Source organism: Pristis pectinata, chromosome 2 (assembly GCF_009764475.1).
Source record: "Pristis pectinata isolate sPriPec2 chromosome 2, sPriPec2.1.pri, whole genome shotgun sequence".
NCBI lineage: Eukaryota > Metazoa > Chordata > Chondrichthyes > Rhinopristiformes > Pristidae > Pristis > Pristis pectinata.
Window position 1 is genome coordinate 24,307,707 of NC_067406.1, and position 27,478 is coordinate 24,335,184.

General features: G+C 42.5%; 1 protein-coding gene across 2 annotated transcripts; it reads right to left on the reverse strand.

The window, feature by feature from the left end:
• st8sia5 (ST8 alpha-N-acetyl-neuraminide alpha-2,8-sialyltransferase 5) lies at positions 1–24,838 on the reverse strand. 2 transcript variants are annotated; one of them, XM_052039178.1, is made up of 7 exons: positions 23,902–24,838; positions 15,728–15,820; positions 11,350–11,436; positions 7,624–7,768; positions 6,894–7,006; positions 5,729–5,821; positions 1–4,637 (listed from the first exon to the last, which is right to left on the reverse strand). In XM_052039178.1, exons 1-7 carry the CDS (start codon positions 24,024–24,026, stop codon positions 4,175–4,177), a joined length of 1,119 nt encoding a protein of 372 aa, XP_051895138.1. In that variant the 5' UTR covers positions 24,027–24,838; the 3' UTR covers positions 1–4,174. The 2 variants fall into 2 exon arrangements, with proteins under 2 accessions (XP_051895138.1, XP_051895146.1); XM_052039186.1 differs by lacking the exon at positions 11,350–11,436.
• Positions 24,839–27,478: the final 2,640 nt, after the last annotated feature.

Genomic DNA, 27,478 nt, shown 5'->3' on the forward strand with positions numbered 1-27,478 from the left:
TGCATCATTTCCTTTTATATATTAAATATATTATTCTTCACTGAACAAGAGAAGCTCACCAGTAGGATCCTTTTTCTGAAGTATCTATTCCCAAGAACTATTCAAAGGAAATCACAATGACATAAATCAAATCAGTGATGCCCAGATCCCAAAAGATGATTATTTAAAAAGAAAAGAACAGACTTCCCACTAACAGCGGTGGAAGGTCAATGTATTCAGGAATAGTCTTTCTCCCAAAGTACACAAAGCTATTAAAATCTGAAACAAGAAAGGTGTGAGTTGTACAACATCAGGTGCCAAAGTCTCCCTGATATGGCATGTACCAAGAATTGTATATGCACTAATGCCTTGTAAGACTACTCTAGAGAATGATCTGTTCCTAAATAACTGCAGTAACCATCAAAGGAAGCACACTTCTTTACCAAAACCACTCACATCATTGTCTGTACTGAACAGTTCTATTTATTAATTCACAGATATGGGTGTTACTGGCAAGACCAGCATTTATTACCCATCCTGAACTGCCTTGTGCTAGATCATTGGGGTGGATGGGAGCCACGTATAGGCTCTGCATGACATTAGGGAACCAGATGGATTTATATAACAATCTAGTAGTGTTGTGTTATCTTTCTGGAAACTGGCTTCTTATTTCCAGATTTAGTTTGTAATACATAAGCTGCTGCATGTGTCAAATAACTGGCTGATTAAGCATCACATATAACATAAGTAGTTGTGTGAGGACTGGCCTTCTCTGATCTTTCTTTACCTCTCTCCCCTTTTCTTCAGTATTTAGTAGGTTACCTAACTGCAGCCATAAAGATGGATATATCATTACCTGATTTCCAATAATGCTTTCCTTGAGGAAGGCATTCAAGGCAATGTGGGAACAGCCCAAAAACAGCTCATTCTTCAAGTTCACTCTCTTCTTGTGGGGAAGTGCCTGGCCTTCATTTGGTGATCCTACAGTAAAGCTGAACCAAAGCCAGGAACTCAGCATATACTCTCTTACCAGGTATTTGAATTTCAATAGCCTGCACTAAAAGATCATCAAAGGCCACAGCCTGAATTAAACAACATTTTTGACAAAGCAACACGTCCCTTTGTGATTCATAGGTTTGGGGATGGGGGTCAGACCTATGCAAGTATAACAGCCACAGGTACTGGTGAAACAATAGCGCTTCTACCATTGAGCGTGCAATGAGGAGGGTAAATGAAAGTAGGTTGAGACATTGGGGAGAGGAGTTGGAGAAAGGTTATGAACTTAATGTGAAGCTATTGAAGTTAATGCACTGGGGGAGATTAGCAGGGATGTGAGTTGTTGGAAAAAGAATCTAAATCAATGAAGTATTAATGATTTGGGGTTGGCAGAGGGTGGGGCTTGGAAGGCCACAAGAACAGAAAATTTCAGTCTAAAGTTGATAAGTAGATAGATGAGTGTTTAGAAGATTAATGATAGATCAGTGGACTAGAGATGAGTGTTAAGAGAGGGTGTCTAGGGTAGGCCACAGTGGAAATAAGGAGAAGGATACAGAGTGTGAGAATCTGTCCTGAAGTGTAGGAGTACAGGACAGCTGATGGTCATCAATAACTATACAGATGGCCCATTTTAATTTTGTAAGTTTATTCTTAAAAGGATCCTGATGGTGAAACTGCTCTTTAGCTCTAAAGCTTTCATCAACCAACTCTTCTTTTATCAATAGTGATGATCAGTTAATTTATAACACACAAAGTACATAAATGTGAAGACCATACAGGAAAAAATAAAGAGCTTTACATCTTTTAACTGACGCTTTAAAGACAAATTTGTGCTTTACAGGACAGCGGCAGAGTAAAGAATTGAGCTTTCTGATTGCATTGAAAATCAAAAACTGCAGATGCTGGAAGTCTGATTGTTAAGTCTGAAATGTTAACTCTGCTTCTCTTTCAACAGATACCGCCTGACCTGCTGAGTATTTCCAGCATTTTCTGTTTTCATTTCTAATTGCATGGCTGCTTTAAGCTGTGGCTTGTCCTGGCTGTATGAGAGTCATTGCTGTTAGTGGCATTTCCAACCAATTCTGAGCAAGTTTATTCTGGGCACCATCTCATAACTTTTACCCTTGACCACTGGTACATTAGTCAAAGGCATTATTTTTAATGACTTCAAGTGTTTTAAATACCCAGCTATAAAGTACATTGTTTATGTGCTTGGCAAAATCTTTCCAGATTAGGGGTTAGCAACACAACCAATGTAGAAGGGTACGATGTGTAAGGGTTCTTTGGCCTGTAAGCACCTGTGATCTAGTCTCACTCCATTCACAATACCCACCCTCCCAAGCCATTCAAATATCCCACAGTAATATAATGTGTTTCATTGACCAAAACTGGCCTCAACCTATGGTATGGAAGAAAAGATTCTAATTGGGGTCCAAGTACTATAATGGCTCATTAAACAGAATAATAAAAACATCTTAGTTTGCAGCTTGACATCATACTGCCAATAGCAATTGCTCAGTAAGATTACGAAGTAACTGTTCTCAATGAATATTATAGTCCCAGTAAGAAATAATTGGGGTCAAGTCAAATATTTCAGTCTCTTAGAATTACTAGTGAATCCAGCAAAAAAAAATCTCCACTGTCTAGGCATCTCAAGGAATAAACATTTTTAAAAGTTCTGGAATTAGTTTTTATTGTTTGCCGTTTTGCAAAATAAACTCTCAGTTTGGATTCAGTTCAACCCAATCTCACAAAAAAGGTAATCAAAAATATAGAAGGGGAGTTAACTATGGTGTCCTTAACACTGCTACCCTTCAACAAACACCAGTAAGACACCTTTATTTTGTTATTATATTGCTGTTTGTGGGAGCTTGCTGTGTGGCTGCCACATTTCCTCCAAGGCAGCCAACCAGGGAGGTTAATGGACTGTTTGTCTTTACAAATAGAAGACAAGAATATAAAGTGAAGGAGGTTTTGTTAGTGACTCTTCACATGGAGAACTGTGTTCAGCCCTGGCCACATGAAAAATAGATACAATGATGTGGAAAGAATGGAGTTCATATACACTAGAGTGTTTGAAGTCAACAAGAGCAAAATTATGAACACAAGAATACGAGAAAACAGGAACAGGCATAGGCCACCAGATCCTTCAAGCCTGCCCTGCGATTTAATATGATCTACACGGCCTCAACTCCTCTGCCGGTTCTCAATAGCCCTCAAGAAACACTTTTGGCTTCAGACAAAAGGTAGCAGAAGTGTGAAATCCTCTCCACAGAAAGTAGTCGACATCAGCTTGTCGTAATTGCAAATGTAAAATCAATGGATGTTTGACAGCTGAATATAGACAAGAATATGGCTGGAGTTAAGGCACTGGTCAGATGTTCTCTCACTGAATGGTGGAACAGGCTCACGGGGTTCAATGGTCTACTCTTGTTTCTGGGTTCCTAAAGGGGAAATTTTTGAGCAATAAGTAAACCTTCTGACAAGCTCCGTTAATTTTTGTGAAGTTTCTTCCTGCCACTAGCAAAGACAAATGAACAAGTTTGTGAAAGATTTATCAATCATTATATCTACAAAGTTGGTGGAGGCAGAACTTAATCACATTTAATGTCTGGATAAACATATGAATTGCCACAACCTACAGTTACATGCTAAGAGCTGAGAAGTGTGATTAAACAAAATAATTCCTTTCTGGCCAGCATGGGCAGGCTGGGCTGAATGGTCTTCTATGAAGTGAATTTCAATGATTCCATGATTCACGTTGGATTTGGGGATGGAGAGTTGATGTCTGGCAAACTCTTTAGACCTTTAGACTTGGGTGTAAACTGGAGTAATAAACTAATCCCAGGCTTATAAACCCACCAGAAAATCCACAATTGTCAGTACTAAATCTTGGAAGGTTCCACCTTGAGTTGATTAAAGATTCAAACAGCTGGAAATACCACCAACAAAAACAATGACTATCCATAAAACCTTGGGTTACCCCTTAGATCAATGATTATCAAAGAAAGGGTCAAAGTTTTATTGGAGACATCTTCGTATTTCTTATCACAGTGATGGCATAACTAGTCTACTTATTGCATACTTATCTACCCATTAAGGTGAAAGGATAGTCCTTTCAATGAATATCCAAAATGTGCATTGCATTCATTTGACTAATCAGAATTTATAGGCATGGCAGTCTCTGTGGTAACAAACATCAGCTACAAACCTCTGTATGGACCTGAAGAATCCCCTTACTGTGCATGTGCAGAAAGTTGAAGATCTCAGAAGTCATCTTGTGGAAACCGGGCCGAGGTTTGACATTATCATAGTAATGGTGGGTGATGTAAAACCCTGAGGGGTCCATGGAGAATGCCCAGAAACCATAGAGATGGACCTCCTCACACAACTCCATTGCAGCTGTCACCAGCATTAGGCCACTGCTGAGGCGTTTGGCTCTGAGCCCATATCTCATCCAGAAACGGGAAACATTCTCAAGATAGCGGGGATGGAAATAGAACATGGATTGTTGGGACTCAAAGTCATCCAGGACATACTTCACCCTGAATGAAACATCCGTGTTACGGGTGTTGTAGAAAGCTGGCATAACCACAGATGCATTTTCGTAGGCTTGTAGGACTTCATAAAATGGCCGCCTCCACTTTTCTAGCTTTTGGAATCTAAAAGCAAAAACATTGGCATCTTAGGACTTCCATGAGTGCTGTTACTTTCACAAAGGAACTCAACAACGGAATTTCTCTTTATATTTTTGTTCCCATTATTACTTTTCCATCTTCCAAAGTCATTAATCTGTACATTCAGTCTGCATTATACTATACTGTCAACATCAGTATCTATCCCGCTGTTATGAGACTATTGAATGGTTCCCTAGTACGTTAAGATGGACTCTTTATCTCACAACCCAGCAGCCAACATAATCAAAGACCCCACTCACCCCAGGCATTCTCTCTTCTCCCCCTCCCGTCAGGCAGAAGATACAAAAGCCTGAAAACACCTCCCACCAGGATCAAGGACAGCTTCTATCCTGCTGTTATAAGGTCCCCCAGTACGATAAGATGGACTCTTTATCTCACAATCTACCTCATTATGACCTTGCACCTTATTGTCTACCTGCACTGCACTTTCTCTGTGGCTGTGACACTTTACTTTGCATTCTGTATTGTTTTTATCTTGTACTACCTCAATGCACTGTGTAATGAATTGATCTGTATGAATGGTATGCAAGACAATTTTTGCCTCAGTACAAGTGACAATAATAAACCAATTTCAATTCCAAATCCATACCCACAACACCTGTATCCCTTAACCACAGTGACAGTTCATCATTCTACAGTGCTGGACTCCTGTCAATATCCAGTGTCAACGTGCCATATTCCCATAGCGGGTCAGTGTATCGTACTCCCAGAACCAATGTCCCTCACCTCTGATGTCATCAGATTGTCTGTCCATTTAAACAAAAAGTAAAACTCCCACTCTGCTGGAACCAGCCTCCAGGACTTCTGCCTAGCGGAACTAGTACAGCAGCAGTCCAAATATGGCACTTCCACTCCATTCCTGCTCCGTTACACCCACCTGTATTTTCAGCAGAACAATCCAGCCACCTGCCAGTAGTAGTTTAAAACCAATTCACCAGAGGAAAATTGGGGTCATGTGCTGGTTGTAGGACCACAATACAATTTTGTCGTAGCATGTACCATGAACGAATGCCAAATACTAAATTGCTATGTTTGGATAAAGTGAATGAACCCACCTCTCGGTTACAATGCTTGGATTTATTGTCACAATATCTGTCTTCAGTCCAACATCTGTGGTGTATTTCTCAGAGATTGGTGGCAAATTACATCTAACACAGAAGCCAACAATGAAATGAATAAGTACTAATGGGTTTAAAGTTAACATTTTGTTGATCTCTGATATAAACCTCTACCGAAACACTCAAAGCTAATGTGGCAGTGAGGTTTACTGAATGTTGGAAAAGTAAATACTTATGGAGTCAGTGCAAAGCTAAAATACAGTTTTTCTATACTCTTTCACCAGATGGTAAAGTAATAACCTAGTGTAAAAACTAACTGCATCCCATGATCAGATTATGGCCTCCCATCGACCTCCTGGCCAGTACCAGGGAACTATATCTCCCTCGTTCCAGAGATGGGAATTTCTTCGGTGTTGCAGCAGACATTGCTATCACTTAAGGAAGTCTCACCGTATTAAGCAAAGTTACAGTTTTACACAAATCATTTAATAAAAATTATAACTATATTGTGCCTGCCTGTGCTGTCATAGTTAAGATGGGAGAATTAATATAGATATCAGAGGAATTTGCTTCAAATGGTCTTTCCTCCATCCTGATTTATTTTCTCCAGGGAGGAGGAGGAAGAGGAGAGTAAAAGAGGAGGAATTAGCAAAGAAAAAAATCAAATAAAATATAGATTGAAAGGGGGAAAAAAAACACTCAATAAACGAAGAGCCTAGATGCAGAGGACAGTGAAGGATTTACCTCCCTCAGCAGATAGACCGATAATTAGGGACTTAAAGTAAATAGCAGACAGGTTAGAAGGGAACTGAGGAGAAATCTTTTCACCCAGAGACTAGTGGGTATGAGACTCACTATCTGAAAGGTTGGTGGATGTAGAAACCTTCATCACATATAAATAGTAACTGGAATAACATGGTTGCAACCTGGGGCATAGGAATAGACCAGATATCCCTTCGTTGGTCAGTTTGGACGTGAAGGGCTAAATAAATTCCTTCACTATCATGAATTTGTAAATAGGGATCATCCAGAGAACTTCATGGCTTACATTTCACTGGAGCGAACAAACACCTTAACACATTTATACAATGTATCTTGTAAGCATTCCTTAAACATTTGTCCATTCGGCTGTAAAACTAATAAAGGCTCTGCTCCATCATACCTGAATACAAAATCTGTAGAGTCGATCTCATTGCCACACCTACTGTTCTTCAGGATTCCTCCATTCCCAACCACTGCACATTTCTTAAACTGGGAACGTGAATATGGCATTTCCTATGAAGAGGGAACCCCACAGAACAAACAGAAATAACAAGGCCTGAGCAAAGTTGGTTGCTGTCATAATCATATAGAACTAGAGTCAAAATCCCACCCACCTGTGGGATCAAACTCTCATTTCTCCCCTTTATGCATAGAAATATACAGCTACACAGATGCATCCATGTGTGTGTTCACTTGCACATGATGAGTATGTGTTTAAATTTGCTTTCCTGAGGCATCCTCATTTTCCTCTGCTTCTCTTGGTGTCCAAAAATCTTTCAATCTCAGACTTGACTGAGCCTCCACAGCTCTTGGAGATAGAATGAATCCACCTGCTCAGCTTCCTGCCACATCCTTCACTGACCCAATCCAAAAACACATCTAGTTAATAAATTTATTTCTACTACCCCCTTCAACGGCCTTTGCCAATAACTCATATTAAATGTCACAACTTTATGATAAAGTTCCAAGTGACTTACATTCTTCCTTCCATCTTCCCAATTAATGAGTCCTTACAGTACAGCAAATTCACAGTAATGCATTTGAAAATGGAAGGACCATTTTCTGTTTTAAACTGGAAATAACCATTACCCAGTGAGTTCTCAACACATCACACTGTCTGATAGCTTTACCTTTGGAAATAATTCAAAAACTTCTGCATTGATGAAGAGGAAGCCACTGCTGTCCACCTCGTACTTCAGCTTGATGCCCTGGGGTGTGTTCTTCTGCGTCGTGAACAGAAACGCCGGCGCATTGCAGCATCGACTCAGACGAGATCTGAGGAATCAAAAGAGAGGATGGAAGCACAAGCTGGGAGATTTAGGAACTCATGTCAGCAGCTTGGAAGCACATCTGACAGAAAGGGGTGACCGACACCTAGTGGGAGGTCTCTTGCAGGCAGATATGAAGGTGGTGAGGATGATTTTTTGGGTTTGCACCAAATTTTTCTCCTCCACCAATACTACTTATGTCACATCAAATCCTCCATCTGCAAAACTGCTGTCTTGCTTTCCAACACTGGCTTTTTAACTATCCATGTAGCTTGTGCAGCTGTGTGCAGCAATACTGCATTAAGTGTAAAGTTGCATAAGAAGCACAAACATTAAAGAGTGCAGTTCTCAACAAGAATCACTCCTTCTAATCAATGTTGGTTAACTCACAATATTTAAAGTGATTATGTGGTAAAATAGCACGAAACGTTTCTCAAACCAGTTTTTAATAGTATTCCAAGCCTTAATTATCACACAGAACACTCCAGGTGTGTAGAAAAACTAGTTCTATGTAATTGGATTTTAAGCCCTTCAAGTAAGTATTTCAATATATAAAAACTTTTCAAATGATAAACAAATTTAAGATATTTCTGCTTCTATCTTAATCTTGTGTACTTATTACAATCTCTATTTTCTATTCTACAAAGTACTTAAACTATTTGCTAAAAATTATACTTTTTTGTTTCCTGGTTTGCTGTCTGCAATGTAAGTAGCTGCTGAGTCATCTTGAAGGGTCAGTGATGGATGTGACACCACACATCTTTGACTGATGATAGATCATCATCTTAATGGAGCTGAGAACCTCCCAAATCCCTGTGCAGACCCCTCTCCATAATAAGGGCCATACCTGCAACACAAAGATATTGGGACCATTGGTGAAGACCCTGGTTGGCTTCAGTGGCCCATTCCCCAACAGTGGCCCAGAAGAGGTCAGGATTCTTGAACCAACGTTGGAGCTGTCCTTAACCAACTTCCTCCCACCCCACTCCCATCAATGCCTGCTCCTCCACTCATGGGCTGTGTGCTTTTCAGCACGTACATACTTCAATATTAAACAGCAGCATCAAAAGTTCTTTGCAAGCAGATTGCCATCGCTGTTGCATGTTACATGCATGGGTGCCCGTGACAGATTTTCCCTGTGCATGCATAGAAGTGCTGGTCAGTCAGCAATCTATTTTCAGCATCAAAACCATCGGGCAGTACCTAAAAGCCATGGGACTTGTGATAGGATTTCTAATGCATGAAGAATTGTTAAGGGATGTGTAAAATTATCCACCTTCTATCGAATGATGCAAACCTTCATGTCAATTAATCACTAAATGGGTATCAACATTCACACTTTAATCCTTATTTCCTTCCTGCTGTTGCCAATGCTAAACTTCTTTGCCTGGACTTTGTACATACTTACACTTCACGGAGTAACGGTGTGAAATCTTATCATTTTGTGATGATGAGGGTTCACCACCATTACACCATGAAGTTGGCGTTAAAGCCAGGACATCTGTATATGAATAAGTCAATGGTGAAATTTAGAAGCTGCTGAAGGTGATTCAAACCTTCTCTACACAGTGCTACAACTTTCCCTGGTCCAATCAAGGGAAATCAATGAATTGGCAATATTTACATATGATGAAATACTCTGAATATGTTGTAGTTTGTTGCTTGAGTTGGTTTTTAATGACATTCTAAATCATAATTATCATATAGGAGACTCTTTGCTTTTAAATTTTATACATGCGGATTTCAACTCTCACACTTACATTTGACTATGTAATAGATTTTAAGGTAATAAGTGGATAAACATTGAAAACAAAAATACAATGAGCTAAAAATACTCATTAGGCTAGGCAGCATCTGTGGACAGGGGAACAGAGCTAATGCTTCAGGTCAACAATCTATCATCAGAATGAGTATTTCCGGCACTTTTTAATTTTAGATTTCCAGTGCTTGCAGGTTTTTATTTTGCTTTTCTATATTTAAAATATGTTAATTTATGATATTTTGGCTTTTACCTTAATGGTATGTACATATTCCAATCTTTACTATATGTTCTGTAAAATATTTAAAACTTAGCTAAAAGTTGTCCTTTTCTTTCCTGTTTGCTGTTGGTGAGAATTATTCTCAGGTAACCAGGTCGACAGTAGCATTGTTGCTTGACAGTGACAGCAACTGACATCAGAACTCCATGCCATGGAGATCACCACATCTTGTTTCACTTCTTTATTCGAGGTCAACAACATTGGCCACCACATCACCACAGTCTGGAAAATCTTTCTCTTGGCACAGACCATATTTTAGATTCAACAGAGCAAAGAATTTCATCACCCTGGCTTTTTCCTGAGTTTGTTTCTCTTTATATGAGACTTTGGCCCCCTGTATTCCAGGTCCAGTTGACTGACCCTCTCAATCCCTCCTGAGTCTGAACCTACTGTCTCCTTTTGCCCTCCATCCCTGTCACTCCAGTGGCTTCAGTTTTTTTTACCTCCTTTGATTGAATTCACACTCTGTACCTCTTGTCCTCTTTCTTATCTCTCATTGTAGGCCGTATCTCAAACAGCGATGAGTCGGAGTACAGGAAGGAGATAGAGAGCTTAGTGGAATGGTGTCATGACAACAACCTTGCCCTCAATGTCAACAAAACAAAAGAGCTGGTCATTGACTTCAGGAAAGGGGGCGGTGTACATGCACCTGTCTACATCAATGGTGCTGAGGTCGAGAGGGTTGAGAGCTTCAAGTTCCTGGGAGTGAACATCACCAACAGCCTGTCCTGGTCAAATCACGTAGAAGCCACGGCCAAGAAAGCTCACCAGCGCCTCTACTTCCTCAGGAGGCTAAAGAAATTTGGTTTGTCCACTTTGACTCCCACCAACTTTTACAGGTGCATCATAGAAAGCATCCTATCTGGATGTATCACGGCTTGGTACGGCAACTGCTCTGCCCAGGGCCGCAAGAAACTGCAGAGAATTGTGTACACAACCCAGCACATTACAGACACCAGCTTCCCCTCCTTGGACTCTGTCTTTACCTCTCGCTGTCTCGGCGAAGCAGCCAGCATAATCAAAGACCCCGCCCACCCAGGACATTCTCCCTTCTCTTCTCTTCCATCGGGTAAAAGATACAGGAGCCTGAAGGCACGTACCACCAGACTTAAGGACAGCTTCTACCCCGCTGTGATAAGACTATTGAACGGTTCCCTTATACAATGAGATGGACTATGACCTCACGATCTACCTTGTGACCTTGCACCTTATTGCACTGCACTTTCTCTGTAGCTGTGACACTTTACTCTGTACTGTTATTGTTTTTACCTGTACTACCTCAAAGCACTCTGTACTGACTCAATGTAACTGCACTGTGTAATGAATTGACCTGTACGATCAGTTTGTAAGACAAGTTTTTCACTGTACCTCGGTACAAGTGACAATAATAAACCAATACCAATACCAAAAGCTCTCTCCACTCTTCCCTTCACCCTTCTATTTTCTCCATTTCCTCCTCTTCCAACTTCAAAGACATGGTGCTCTTTTCCTTCACTGGTCTTTACTTTCACTCCCCTTCCTTACCTTACCTGCTTGCTCGTCCACTTACTTAAAAATGTTGGTAGCTGTCTGGTTCCTTTCCCATTTACACAACTGCAGGGTCTTCCACCGCTCAAATAGCTCAGATTGCTTCACCCTTCAGAACAAGAGATCAAAGAGCAAGGTGAATTTCATGGACAAAGAAGCTCCTTTCATTGTCAGGACCATTCGTGAAAATAAAACAATGGAGTTGAGATAAATGGGCAGGCACGGTAGTGTAGTGGTTAGCAGAATGCTATTACAGTGCCAGCAACCCGGGTTCAATTCTGGCCGCTGTCTGTAAGGAGTTTGTACGTTCTCCCCGTGTCTGCGTGGGTTTCCTCTGGGTGCTCCGGTTTCCTCCCACATTCCAAAAGATGTATGGGTTAGGAGCTGTGGGCATGCTATGTTGGTGCCGGAAGCATGGCGACATTTGCAGGCTGCCCCCAGAACACTCTACACAAAAAGATGCATTTCACTGTGTGTTTCGATGTACATGTGACTAATAAAGATATCGTGAAGATGTCATGAATTTAAGCACCTCAGTATGTGAACTAAACTTACATCAACATGAATCTTTTGCACCTCATTGGCAGGAAGTTACTAATTAGAATCTCAGCCCTAAATTTCTTTCAGCCTTAATTTCAATTTAACTCTTAAGATTGCCTGCAGATTCCAGGAAGTGACCATCTCCCTGGTCTGGATGACATTTCCACCCACTCAAATAAGTACCCATACCACACCAATGAAGGCATCTGAACAAGAGGGATAGTTGTTCTGCCACATGAAGTTTGCGATTGGAAACTACTTCTGTTGGCTGGGGAGCCTTGTGGCAATTGTTTTAGGATGAGAGCAAGACATTTCAGGAGACACAAGAGACTGCAGATGCCAGAACTCTGGAGATGCTGGACCTTTGTTTGTTGATTCAGGCATTTCAGGAGGAAGGTGAGGAGATACCGCCACATGCAGAGGCCGGTAGGCATTTAGAACTCTCTGACACCAATAGAGTTGTTATTCACTTTAAATCTGAGATTGATATGTAATCAATCAATCAATGTAATCTTTATAATCAAAGGTATAAAAGGATGTGTGACAAAGACTGATACTTAATGAGTTATATTACAGATTAGCCTTATTGAACTCAATGACAGAACAGGTTCAAGTAGGAACGTGCTGGCAGGAGAGGTAGTAGAAGCAGATACACAAGCAAAGTTTAAGATGCATTCAGACAGACACATGCTCAGGCAGGGAACAGAGGGATATGGACCATGTGCAGCAGATTGGATTAGTTTGGATTAGCATCATGGTTGGCGCAGATATCACGGGCCAAAGGGCCTGCTCCTGTGCTGTATTGTTTTATGCTCTATGTTCATAGTTATAGTTAGTGTAGGTGCTGTTTATTTTCCAACCACTTTTAGTATTTTAGATGCCTGCATCCTGCACCTAGTAAATTTAACTCAGGCAACACTTCAATATCTGCTTTGATATTTAGCCCCAAGTACTACCATAACCCCCTTTATTTATGTACTCATTTTTCAGGATGTCGGCCTCAGTGTCAAGGCCAGCATTTATTGCCCATTTTTAACTGAGAAGGTGATAATGAGCTGCCTCCTCAAACTGCTGCAGTCATTCTGGTGGCACTATTACATTGGGAGTTCCAGGATTTAAACCCAGCCTCAAGAAGAACTGGTGATAAAATTCCAAGTCAGAATGGTGTATGATCTGGATTGGCACCTGCAAATTGTGGTGCTCCTGTGCACATGTTACCCTTGTCCTCCTTGTTGGTAAAAGTCCTAAGTTTGGACACACCCTTGCCAAATAACTGTTGTGCATTTTGTAGGTAGAACACTCAGCTGCGTGTTGGTGGTGAAGAACATTCAGCTGTGTGTTGATGGTGGAGAGGGTCAACGTTTAGGGTAGTGGACAGGGTGATAATTAAACAGGTGTTTTGTCCTGGGTGGTGTTCAGATTGGAAGGCTGTGACTAGTGGTGTCCCACAAGGATCGGTTCTGGGACCTCTACTTTTAGTGATTTTTATTAATGACCTGGATGAGGGGGTAGAAGTGTGGGTTGGCAAGTTTTCAGATGACACACAGGTTGGTGGTGTTGTGGATAGTGTGGAAGATTGTCGAAGATTGCAGGGGGACATTGGCTGGGCTGAGAAGTGGCAGATGGAGTTCAATCCGGAGAAGTGTGAGGTGGTACACTTTGGAAGGACAAACTCCAAGGCAGAGTACAAAGTTAATGGCAGGATACTGGGTAGTGTGGAGGAGCAGAGGGATCTGGGGGTTCATATCCACAGATCCCTGAAAGTTGCCTCACAGGTGGAGAGGGTAGTTAAGAAAGCTTATGTGATGTTAACGTTCATAAGTCGTGGGATCAAGTTTAAGAGCCGCGAGGTAATGATGCAGCTCTACAAAACTCTGGTTAGACCACACTTAGAGTACTGTGACCAGTTCTGGTCGCCTCATTATAAGAAGGATGTGGAAGTATTGGAAAGGGTGCAGAGGAGATTTACCAGGATGCTGCCTGGTTTAGAGAGTATGCATTATGAGGAGAGACTAAGGGAGCTAGGGCTTTACTCTTTGGAGAGAAGGAGGATGAGAGGAGACATGATAGAGATATACAAAATATTAAGAGGAATAGATAGAGTGGACAGCCAGCGCCTCTTTCCCAGGGCACCAATGCTCAATACAAGAGGGCATGGCTTTAAGGTATTGGGGGGGGGGGGAAGTTCAAGGGAGACATCAGAGGGAGGTTTTTCATCCAGAGAGTGGTTGGTGCATGGAATGCGCTGCCTGAGGTGGTGGTGGAGGCTGTTACGTTGGTCAAGTTCAAGAGACTGTTAGATAAGCATATGGAGGAATTTAAAATAAAGGGATATGTGGGGGGAAGGGGTTAGATAGCTTTTAGGCGAGGTTTAAAGGTCAGCACAACATGGTGGGCCGAAGGGCCTGTATTGTGCTGTACTTTCTATGATTCTATGATTATGGTTGTGTTGAGCATCTTTAGTGTTGCTGGAGGCAAATGGAGAGTGATCCATCACACTGTCGACTTATGCTTTATGGAAAGTGGAAAAACTTTAGGATGTCAAAAGGTGTCACTTGTCAATGGATACCCAGCATTCAACCTACTTATTAGCCCACAGGACTTATGTGGCTGTCCAGCTGAGTTTCTGATCAATGGTGACCTCCTCAGATATTGATAGTGGGGATTGTGATGGTTAAATTTTCTTTTATTGGACATGATCATTGCCTGGCACGTTAGCAGCATGGATGCTAGTTGCCGCTTATCAACCCATGCCTGAATGTTGCCCAGATTTTGAGCATGCAGGCATGAACTACATTTTCTGAGGAGATACAAACGGAATGGAACATTGTACAATCACCAGTGAATATCCCCACTTCTGATCTTGTGATGAAACAGAAGATGGTTGGGCAGTGATGTCCCAGGGCTAAAAACATTGCTTTGCACCACAATCATCTTCCTTTCTGTATGATATGACTTCTACCATTGGTGTGTTTTTCCCTGAATGCCCATCGACTTCAATTTTTCCAGGGCTCCTTGATGCTGTACTTAGACAAATGCTACATTTGTCTATGTAGCTACAAATGCTACACAATCAAATGCTACAAATGTTAACAGCAGCATCTCTCACATCTCCTCAGGAATTCAGCTGTTTGGTCTAAGGTTGATATGTCTGGACATTATCACATACCTCTAAAAAAATTAGTAGCAATATCCCCATTAAATTCTGATAAAAGGTTGTGACTTGAGATGTTAATTTTGTGTCTCTCTGCACATGCTGACCAACCTACCACCCAGGTTTGACTCTGACCTTGTGTATTGTCTGTGTGGAGTTTGCATGTTCTCCCTGTAACTGCATGGTTCCTCCCCATGCTCCAGCTTCCTCCCACATGCCAAAGATGTGCAGGTTGGTAGGTTAACTGGCCACTGTAAATTGTCCCTAGTGTGTAGGTGAATGGTAGAACCTAATAGGAGTTGATGAGAATGTGGGGAGAATATTTCAATGAATTTCCCTTTTTTTTAAGATTTCAAATGTTTGGTATTTTGCTTTGGTTAATTAAGCAACTCTTGTTTTGTTTCCCTCTGTATATTCTTCATGTTGCAGTACTAAGATTGCATCCCTTTCTCCTAAATGATCCCATGGTGCTGTTACCTATGCACCTTTGGTTAACCTTTAGCTTTCTCTGAGCTTATATTGATGTCCAATCTTTTGTGCTCCTTACAGCTTTTCTAATTACTCTATTTTACTCCATCCCTGAGATTTCTTTCTCATTTGGTCACTTAACTCGTATTTATCACATGGCTTTTGTTTAAATCTTATGTTAATTTGAATCACTATACAAGTCCATGGAGCCTCTGCCTTTGAATTCACAATGACTCACATGGAAAGTACCTTCACCTCCATGATCTCATTTCGCAGTTTCCAACATGTTGAGGAGTTGTACTCGAACCGACCCTCCTGCAGCTCGAAATACCTGCAGCAAACAACAATGTTAGCTTTAATAAAACAAATTCAGCCGTCACGGTTTTGTCGACATCAACAGTGCTACCCACTTTTTCAGATTTTTGTTTCTCAGCATGATATTTAAACTGACCACAAGCAGAGGAAGAAGGGAGCAATTAGTAGTGCAACTAGCAGAGCTGCTGTCTCACAGCTCCAGTGACCCATGTCTAATCCTGACTTTGGGTACTTTTGGTGTGGAGTTTGCATCATCAACTTTACAGATGCACCATAGAAAGCATCCTATCTGGATGTATCACAGCTTGGTACGGCAACTGCTCTGCTCAGGACCGCAAGAAACTGCAGAGGAGTTGTGGACACAGCCCCGCACATTACGGACACCGGCCTCCCCTCCTTGGACTCTGTCTTTACCTCTCGCTGTCTTGGTGAAGCAGCCAACATAATCAAAGACCCCACCCACCCGGGACATTCTCTCTTCTCTCCTCTTCCATCGGGTAGAAGATACAGGAGCCTGAAGGCTCATACCATCAGACTTAAGGACAGCTTCTACCCCACTGTGATAAGTTCCCTTATACAGTGAGATGGACTATGACCTCACGATCTACCTTGTTGTGACCTTGCACCTTATTGCGCTGCACTTTCTCTGTAGCTGTGACACTTTACTCTGTACTGTTATTGTTTTTACCTGTACCACCTCAATGCACTCTGTACTGACTCAATGTAATTGCACTGTGTAATGAATTGACCTGTACGATCGGTTTGTAAGACAGGCTTTTCACTGTACCTCAGTACAAGTGACAACAATAAACCAATACCAATACATTCTCCTTATGGCCATGTGGATTTCCTCCTAATGCTCCAGTTTCCTTCCACATGCCTCAGATATTCAGGTTGGTAGGCTAACTGGCCACTGTAAATTGCCCCTAGTATGCAGGTGAATGGTAGAATCAAGGGGGACTGAAGGGAATGTGGGGAGAATAGAGGGGGATCAGTGTAGGATTAGTGTAAGTAGGTGGCTGATGGTTAGAACGGATTTAGTGGGCCAAAGGGCCTGTTACTCTACTGTTCGACTCTAAGGAACAGAGCATTTGCAGAATGTGTTAGAGCTTGAAGATACCATGCTCTTGAAAGTGGAGGACAGGATTCCCTCTGCGAAGAGTTACCAACATTCAAGAACTATCTGCAAAGATGATAAGTTAAGTCAAGTGCTTCCCAGTGTGGGAACAGAGATTTCAGTGGGTGAGCAACCAGCAGGAATGCTGTCACAAAGAATGGCACAGCCACATGCTAGAACCAATTCCCAGTTCAGTTCATTTGGGAGTACAGGATAGAATGACATACTGAGTATTAAGTAAATAAATCCCCCAATATGGTCCACCACCCCCCTGAACATTATTCTTTAAGCATCAGAGCACACTTAAAGATGAAGCCATGGAGAACGGTGGAATGTTATTTTAGTTTCATATATCTCCCATCACCACCCTTGCTGTTCCTTTCAATATTATTCCTTTCCTTGGCCTTTCTTGCCACAGTTTTAGCAGCTTTAGCGTCCAACATTTATCAGGATTGTGTCCTCTGCTTATCTCCATTAGTTTTTCTGCTCCCTACCCACAAAGGCCCTGAAAGTATTGACTTTCCATTGGCAGGAAAGGGCAGCATCATATCCATCGATTGCATATGTTACTCCTGGCCTTAAAATCCAACATCTTTTGCCTCTACTCCATCAGCTAGTCAGTCACACTGGTTCCGCTCCAAACCTGCGACAACATGGTGGTGAGGGACACACAAAATACTGGAAGAACTCAGCAGATCAGGCAGCATCCATGGAGGGAAATAAACAGTCGACATTTCAGGTCAAGACCCGAAACATCGACTGTTTATTTCCCTCCATAGATGCTGCCTGACCTGCTGAGTTCCTCCAGCATTTTGTGTGTGTGTTGCTGTGACAACTTAATATTTTACTGTCTCTTGAAGTATGTTTAGCATTAAGCCTCCAAGAGATATTGACCTGAACATCAGCCAATAAACTCAATGCCTTTCATATGCGCATCAATGCATCTGGACATCACATGACATCTGTGCTGCTCTGAGAATGGTCATTCAGAGATTGTTCTGGTAGCCTTGGTAGCACATTATCGGCGCTTAAGACTGAATACTAACCACAACCATGCACTTAGAGGCCCAGAATTTAAGGCAATCTCAATTAATGGCCATCAACACTTTAAACAAAAACGGATAGCAGCTTCCAGCAGTCACATGCACAGCTAAATATGGAAAGCAGAAGCTGCTGTCAATGAACTAAGGAATTATTTTCCCCATGAAAGTGTTGAGCATTGTTGGGAAGATTCTGATTGAACTGCCTGCTTCCTTTTGCGGAGGAAGTATTCTCAGAGTCACGGGTAAGCTTTCAGACAATCATGCCCCACCGACATGTCAGACAGGTTCGGGAAAAGTGTCAGGAACAACAACTCTGTCAATCATGAAGTCTGTGGAAAATCATGTCAAACAAATTTATGATTGTTGTAAGACTTCACAATCAAATGACTGCCTCCATCCTGAGCCCTTTGCCATCCAAACTGGCATAAGACAGGGTGGTGTACTAGCACCTAGCCATGCCTCCATTTTTCTATAAGCTATGAAAGCAATTCGGAGTAACAGATTTTAACAATGTACTCGGGTTACAATGTCTACCATCTCACAGAGAGTGCACATTACAGCCACAAAGCAACAGCGGGGGAGGGAATGAATGTTCAGGGTGGTCGATGAGAAGCCAGACAAGCGGGCTGCTTTGTTCTGCATGGCGTTGACATCTTGATCGTTTTTGGAGCTGCACTTATTTGTGGCAGGTGGATTGTATTCCATATATGCCATGTAGCCTATCAAATTCTCCTGAACAAGTTTAAGTGGTCTGATTTTCTTTTTATTTAAAGCTCTGTCCGGAAGCAATGGAGCATCAGAGTAACAGGACACTGCCTTCAGCTTATGCAATCGTATTGCAAGGTCATGTGAAGTGTAGAGGCTGCCTGAATGAATTACAATTCAGTAGACGTCTTTAGTTGCAGATGATCTTCCTTTGTGCCAGTTGGATCCAAAAGCACTAAACCCAATGACGGGTCCGTTCTGTGGACTTAGCTGGATTGCTGACAAAACTTCCCAGAAAGGGCACGTGAATGTGAAGAGTGGGCCAGTTGCAGATTACATGAGAAGCATTAGTCAGAGTCTTGGGTTCAGGAAAGTCAATTCTATTTTTAAAATACAACATGGATGCAATTAAAGGGAAGCCGGATAAACATGATAGAAGCAACAGAAAGTTATACTGAGAGAATTAAATGGAGAGCATTGAGTGAGGCTTGTGAGAAGTATTCGCACTGGCACAGACTGAACAGTCTGGGCCTGTGCTGTACATTCTTTACACTTCTATGTAAAGTCAGTTTTCTTCACCATCAGACTTAGTAATACAAATAATGTTTAAATATATTGTCTTTGTTATTTCATTTACCTACCTTCACTTAATGGTTTGCTAACTATTTACTGTGCCGTAGAGTCATACAGCACAAAAACAGGCCCATCATCTCCATTCTGACCATTAAATACCCAACTATACTGATCCCATTTTCCAGCACTTGGCCAGCAGCCCGTTATGCCTTGAAAATTCAAGTGCACATCTGCTCCATCCAAATATTGTGGAAAACTATATACACAAAATCCAAATTTTCCCACATGTAGCCACCAAGAACATAAAAATGCATTGAAAAAATTGAGCATTCAGCCCACAATCTGACTCTTTCCAGGAACCAGATATAATTTATTCTGCCATGGATGCTATCCCAGCTGATAAAGCTATTTCCTGATTATCCAAACCGTTGACATATATGTAAGGCGGCACAGTGACACAGCTAGTAGAGCAGCTACCTCACAGCTCCTGCAATCTCCAGTGGATTTCAGTCCTGACCTCTGGTGCTGTCAGTGTGGAGTTTGCACGTTCTTCCTGTGACTGCATGGGTTTCCTCTAGGTACTCCAGTTTCCTCCCGCATCGCAAAGGTGTGCGGTTAGTGGGTTAACTGACCACTGTAAATTGACTTGAGTATGTAGTGAGTGCTAGAATCAGGGGCAGTTGATGGGAATATGGGAGATTAAAAATAGGATTAATTTAGCATCAGTGTAAGTGGGCATTTAATAGTTGGCCTGTTTCTGTGCCCGAATGATTCTATGATGCTGCTGTACAACCCTTAAAAGTTTGTGCAAACTTTAAGACCTGTTTCACTAAGGGTCAAGAGACACAGAGAACAATCGAATTTCTTAATACTATATAAGGTGGCATTTATATTCTGCTCACCTCACAAGCCTGATATTGATCTTGGAACTCTTTTTGTTAACTTATGCATTTACAGAATCACTGAAGAAGCAGAAATAGTGATAAATGTCACTGTTTATTCTGTATGGCCACAGTATCTTCAAAGCAAATAGCTGATCCATATGATAAAGCAGCAGGATACCAGCTCAAATATCAGTGTGTTTGCAACCTCAGCAGGGACCGCCTGGTTCATGCTGTCTTTTGTCATTGATGGGTCACACAGATAGTTGGCTTGTAGGAGAAAAGAGACAGCTCCAGCACAAATGTCAAGCTTGCGACAAAAGAGCTAAAGACCAACTTTAGAGCAAAACTGAAGGCCTCCCTTTGTAACACACATAGCAGAGGTATAAAAGTGGCAAAGGTCAATCTAAAAGCATGTTTACACCACAGGAAGCCATGCTACATAGAAACCTTTATTGGAAATCACATAGGAAAAACCAAGCCAATATCTATAAACCCATTACACCATCCCACCTCCCACCACTAAACCCCAGCCACCCTGCAACCCAACCCCCACACCCATCAAACCCTTTTAATTATTTGAAAATGCTCAATGACATAATTTTCATCATTTCTGCAAAGGCCTTAGTCCCAGCGTGATTCAGGTGGAAACAATGCCAGCAGTATTCTCCATTCCTGTTCTAGTGCTAGTGCCAGTGTCCTAAAAAAGGGAACTCTTTAGTACCATTGTTCTTTCATTACTTTTGCATATGTTTAGTTGGATAAGTTCCCATTCCTGATCTAATATTAGTATCCTTTCCTCTACTACATATATTCATATAAATGAACTATTCAACACATCTGTCTTTTCCTTATTTACAATATCACCATTACCAGTTCTCTAATTATCTCTTTTTTCCTTGAGATAATAGATCAATTTTTTTATGCTGGCTTTGATACTCCTCATGATTTTCTCTTCATATAGCTCTTTTGGAGCACATACAACCAGTTTTGTCACTTGTCATTGTTCTTAGATCTCGACAGCCGGAAGCTATTCAATGCCGGGTTTTGCATCCCTGCGTTTTTGCATATTCTTTCAGCTCTATATATTTCCTTTCACCTCTTCAGTCTGTGCATGGTCGATTACTTCTGGCAGGTGTAAGTTGCTCCAGGAGGCTCAGAGGTCGACTGACTACAAATGCAAGATGTTCTTGGTCTGGAAACTCCACCACTCCTCCAGGATGGCACTGAGAACCTCTAACAGGAGCTCACCGAAGGCCAATGAAAGAATGCACCATTTCCCAAACTACCCACCTGCCTGCCCCATCAAACACTTCTGCCTCATCTATGGCAGATTCTCAGAGGGGGGTGGTGGAGCGCTCCCATGCAGTGATTTTTATCTACCTCAGAAGTCACAGAACTTAAATAAAAGATAGTTATCCTCAACGCTAAGGACTACCGAAGGAGAGGAACATGTGCCTACATCAGAACTGTTACTATTTCCTTAAAATGCTGTTTCAAAAATGGAAATAGCTTTTTGGTACCAAAATCAGTTGAAATATTTGTTTGGGTATAACAAACATAAATGCACGTTGAATGTGATTAACTGGCTCAGAGGCTTTGGGATATTTTAAGTAGTTATTTAAAAGCAAATTACTTTCACCTTCTCTTCTATCCCAGCCACTTACAGCTGTCAAATATCTTTGAAGCCCTTAATGCACAATTTTGACAGGCACCACCCAATCTTAGAAGGAAAAAGAATAGGTTTTTGAACATTTGGCTGAGAGACTCAGTGGAAATGTGCAGAAAAGGTAATTAAAGTTCTTCCAGGGGTATGGGGCCCATCATAAGGGGTGCATTCCTGTGGCCCCTTCACCTCTTCTGTTTCCCCTCCCTTGCCCTCACAACCTGCCCACTTCCTTCTCTTTATTCCATGGTCTACTGTTCTCAGATTCCTTCTTCTTCAGCCCCTTGCCTCTTCCATGTGTCACCTCCCAGCTTCTCACATCATTCCCTTTTACACCCCTGTCCCCCACCTACCTACCTTCCCCCTCTCAGCTGGCCTCACCTATCACCTGCCAGCCTGTGCTCCTCCCCCTCCCCTTTTATTCTGGCTTCTGCCCTCTTCCCTTCCAGTCCCGATGAAGGGTCTCAACCCAAAACATCGACTGTTCATTTCCCTCAATAGATGCTGCCTGACCTGCTCAGTTCCTCCAGCATTCTCTGTGTGTTGATAAAGGGTGCATTACCAGCCAAGTACAGTAGCAGATTACAGCAACAACTATATTGTTTGAATTTGACCTATCCTTCATCACTCTCTATTCCCAAACAAATTCGCAAAGGTCTTAAAGCATAATCTTCATAGAAATGCTATTTTTTTCTGAATCATACATACCTCGGCCCAGATCTTGATGTAAGAATATCAGTGAGGTATGAAAAATTCAGAAAAAATTCAGCATCTCCACATGCAGGTAAACATAGAAATTAGGAGGCTGCTGCCCCAAGCTGCGTTACTCTGTCACAAGCTTTGCTGTACAAGTATTGCAGCAAGAGATGTGGCGCTAGTGCACATGAAGGGTGTGAAATTGCAGCAGTGCTGCGTAAAGGAGGGAGGCCACTTGGTAAGTGGGGGAGGTTTCTTTGGAATGGAGGGAAAGATCCCCTTTCTCCCACTAAATGAGATCCTCGGTAGTTAACTTCTCCAAAATGTACTCTTTGCAGTTTTGAGCACAACCTAAGCACTTTGAGAGGTGTGTGAGCAGTCTCCAATAAGTTTTGAAGCCCTCTTTGAGGTGAAAGATGCACAGCCCTAAAATCTTTCCCTTCCCACATCTAAATGTAGAACTCGGTTGGGTGTGCTCCTTGCTGCTTTTTGTGATTATCACACAGTTGTCACTTTCTGTGCCTGGGAACTCCAGTCTATTTTTGGGAATGCTTCAAACTCACAGTGCACAATGACTGATGTCATGAGACGGGCATCAGATGCATTGGTGCGACCAGAAGTGCCTGTTCCAATTTCACAATTGGTGCAACTTCACCCAGAAATGACACTTTGTGGGATTTACACCAGGTTACACCATTTTTGCAAAACACAGTGATCCAGTTTTCTAGGCATTTGGTGCTTCCAGCATTTTCCAATTTTTTTATTTCAGATTTCTAATATCTGCAGTATTTGGTATTTCCTTTTGGAATTCTTTACTGGTAGCAAAGTATTTGAAATATCCATACATTGTGAAAGATGCTGGATAATTGCAACTCCTCTACCACCAAAAAGCTCAGCAACACCATTGTCTAGGGAATATGCTCACTTCAAATACCCCCACAAACCATGTTAACAAATATATACCTTTGACTTTTCTCACCAGTGAGACAATATCCTTAAATCTCACCTGGTGCCATTGTTTGAACCCCATCAGTACCAGGTTCAACATGAAAGGCCATCAACTCCTTCTCAAGGTAAAGTGGAATGGACAGAGAAACACCACCTTTCCAGTGATGTCCACATCCCAAGAAGGCATTAAAAAGTTGGCTCTCAGCCCATGCTTCACCTTTTATTGGGAAATATGGATGTGGGAGCACTGGATCAAAGCAGAATTGGCCATAGCCATTGTCAGAACCTGGAAGAGAATGACCCCTTGGGATGAGGGGCTGATCCTAACCCTAATGCTGGAATTCTGTGACATCCGTGCACTCACTGTTCAGGGGAGAAGTGGGGGATCTGGGATTCTAATTAGGAGCTGATGTTCCATCCAGCTTTCGCACTGGTAATTGTCGACTGTTGTTACGCAGGTTGCCTTACCTTTTTATGTAGTTCTTGCCGTACAGGATCTGCTGCAGCAGAGTGACCAGCGCGAAAGAACAAATAAATATGAAAAACAGGGTTCTATTTCCCAAAAGATCTCTTCCCGAAGGATCTGAATACATTCTTCCAGCATTAATGCGACCCTCTCCTGGGACCCTTGACGAACTGTCACTGGGGGATGTTGGTTTTTAACCTTATTTGCAGTCCCCTCCAGGGAAATCTCCGACTTGCGGCTGTTCCTTACATCCACTGCATCAACACCAGCCAAAGAACCCGAGGCGTCCTCAAACTCTTTCATTCACCCTTGAAGTCTGCTTGTCACAGATGACTGCAGCCGCAATCTTCTTAAAGCTCTGCCCCAAACCTTCCTACCTCTGCATACGAATACAATGTCTTTCGGAAATATATTTTCAACGATGTAGCAGGAATGCAGGAAGGGATTTAATAATCAGGAGGAATAAATGGTCCCGGGATAAGGTGGTGGAGATGGCTTTAAATCTGAACACGTTGATCAGGGCGTTTGCGAGCTGGGTGCTCGGAAACGTTTCTTCCTTAAACGCGCTTACCCGGAGGCGATCGCCGACGAGGGGGAACGGCGGGGTCTAAAGTGTCTTCTCCCGAAGCCGGCCACACCGAGAGGGTCTCACTGGAGGACGAGGGGTCCTGAGGTCCAGAGGCTGCGATTCCAGGTTCCGCATTGCAATGACAACCAGGGGTGTTAATTTTTACGCCGAGCTTATTACTTCCAAATAATCCAAAATAACTAACATTTCAAATAAACGCACACGAGTGCATTTGTTTTTACTTTACAACTCAGTTTTTAAGGTGTAATGTTTCTCGAACCAAGATATGACATTTCAGGGTCTGTTTCTGCACCTCTCTCCCACCCTCGCGTCGCCCCTCTCCCTCTCTCCCCCGCTCCACTTATCTCTGTTTCTGCCTCCCTATCTTTCACCCTCTGCCTCCTCTCACTCTCCCAGAATAAAAAACAAGGTCAGTAGCGTACCTCGTCAAGGACAGAACGGCTTCTCGAACCCCCATCCGTCATTTCTCTAAATACTGTACACGTGCATTTCATCGAAGCATTTATAATTTATACACAATTTTTTTTTGCATTAGATTCCACAAAACATGCACCTAAACATGTGAGGGATTATAATTAGCAATAAAAATACTAAATGCTAAGGTCGTAATATTTGGAGCGCAATATTTGAAATTGATAGTAAATATGATTGCATCAGATATGTAAAATCACTATTGCTAATATTATTGCATGCACACATAATGCCATGCCTTGCACTTTATTTTAATAGAAATATTATTCCCCTTGCAATGTTCATGGGTTCCTTGGTGTTCATTAAGACGTGTAACAGGGATAGAGCTACCAACAAACATCCTTTACTGAAGAGAATCAACAAATCTGACAGCAGTGTTGGTACAACAATGCATCACAAGTCATACCACGTTGCACACACTTAAAGGTGCCCTCAAACTCAAATATATTACTTCAACCTTGAAAAGAAAACTAACAAACCCATGTAAATCACCAAGTATTTGCACCCTCAAGCAAAAGTACTGCAGATGCTGGAAATCTAAGCTTAAAAACAGAAATATTGGGTATTCTGTTTTTTTTATTTCCATTATCTCCAAATATTAAACTTTATCTTCAGTAACCATTTACATTCAGGGTGTTATACACCAGGTTAAATAAATCACATATAAATAGTTATCAATGGTAAATTCAGTAAATCCATCTATGGGTTTTTAAAATTTCTGCAAAGGTGTTATTGACCATCCTCAAGCGTCCATTTTGAACTCCCCCAATTCTGATGGATTACCTCCCCAGTGTGTTCTTCCGTCTGTGTTCCCTCTGACCCACTCACTGCTCAACAATGAAAGCAACACAGAACCATAGAATCTCAGAGTGATGCAGGACATAATCTGCACCAACTATCAACCACCCATTTATATTAACCCTACATTAATCCCATTTTTTATTCTCATCAATTCCCCCTAGATTCTACCACTCACCTACACCAGGGGCAATTTACAGTAGCCAATTAACCTACCAACCCACATGTCTTTGGGAAGTGGGAGGAAACCAGAGCACCCAGAGGAAACCCGTGCAGTCACAGGGAGAATGTCAGAACTTCACACAGCCAGCACCCAAAGTGAGGATTGAACCGGAGTCTCTGGTGCTCTGAGGCAGTGGTTCTACCTGCCACAGCACTGTGCCACTGGTAGAACCACTGCCTTACAGCACCAGAGACTCGGGCGTAACTCTAACTCCTGCAAGTCATGTTCTTGAATGTCTTCTTCTCGGGCATTGCTTGCACGTACCAATTGATAGCATAAGCCTTTCCACATTTTCATCCAAGCACTTCCACAATATCCTCCTATATCCACTTTGGCAATCTTCCATGGTCTGGTTGTTGGAGTATTCTCACACTTTTCCCACCGAAAACCATCTCTTCTACACTTGTCACAAAAAATTCTCCAGATGCTGGAATCTGGAGCAATACATAAAAAGTGCTGGAGGAACTCAGCAGGTCGGGCAGCATCCATGGAGGGAAATAAACAGTCAACGTTTTGGGCTGAGATCCTTTATCAGGACTGGAAAGGAAGAGGGCAGAAGCCAGAATAAGTAGGTGGGGGGGGGGGGGGGGATGGGGAGGAGCACACGCAGGCAGGTGATAGGCGAGTTCAGGTGAAAGGGGGAATTTAGGGGGTAGGGGGAGAAGATGTAATAAACTGAGAGGTTATAGGTAGAAGAGGCTGAAGAAGGAGGAATCCAGTAGGAGAGGGCAGTGGACCATGGCAGGTCATCAAAGTGGGGCAAGGGAGCCACAGGAATAAGGGAAGACAAAGGAGTGGGGGGGTGGGGGGGGGGAAGAAAAAGAAGAGGTGGGGTTGCCCGAAGTTAGAGAAATTGATGTTGAGGCCATCAGGTTGGAGACTCCCAAGGCGGAATATGAGGTGTTGTTCCTCTAACCTGGCAGTAGAGGAGGCCATGGATAGACAAGTCAGTGAGGGAGTGGAATGTGGAATTGAAGTGGCTGGTCAGCAGGAGGTCCTGGCTGTTGCCACGGACGGAGCGAAGGTGCTCGACAAAGCGGTCACCCAATCTGCATCAGGTCTCACTGATGTACAGGAGGTCGCACTGGGAGCACCGGATGCAATAAATGACACCCTCAGATTCACAGGTGAAGCAGTGCCTCACCTGGAAGGACTGTCTAGGGCCCTGAATCGTGGTAAGGGAGGAAGTGTAAGGGCAGGTGTAGCACTTGGTGCGGTTGCAGGCATAAGTGCCAGGGGGGTTATCAGTGGGGAGGGACGAGAGGACAAGGGAGTCACGGAGAGAGCGGTCCCTTTGGAAAGCGGAGGAGGGGGAGGGGAAGATGTGTCTGGTGGTAGGATCCCATTAGAGGTGGCGGAAGTTGCCATACACCTCCTCCCTCACCACCATTCAGGGTCCCAGACAATCCTTCCAGGTGAGGCAACACTTCACCCGAGTCCGAGGATGTCACTTATTGCATCCGGTGCTCCCAGTGTGGCCTCCTCTACATCGGTGAGA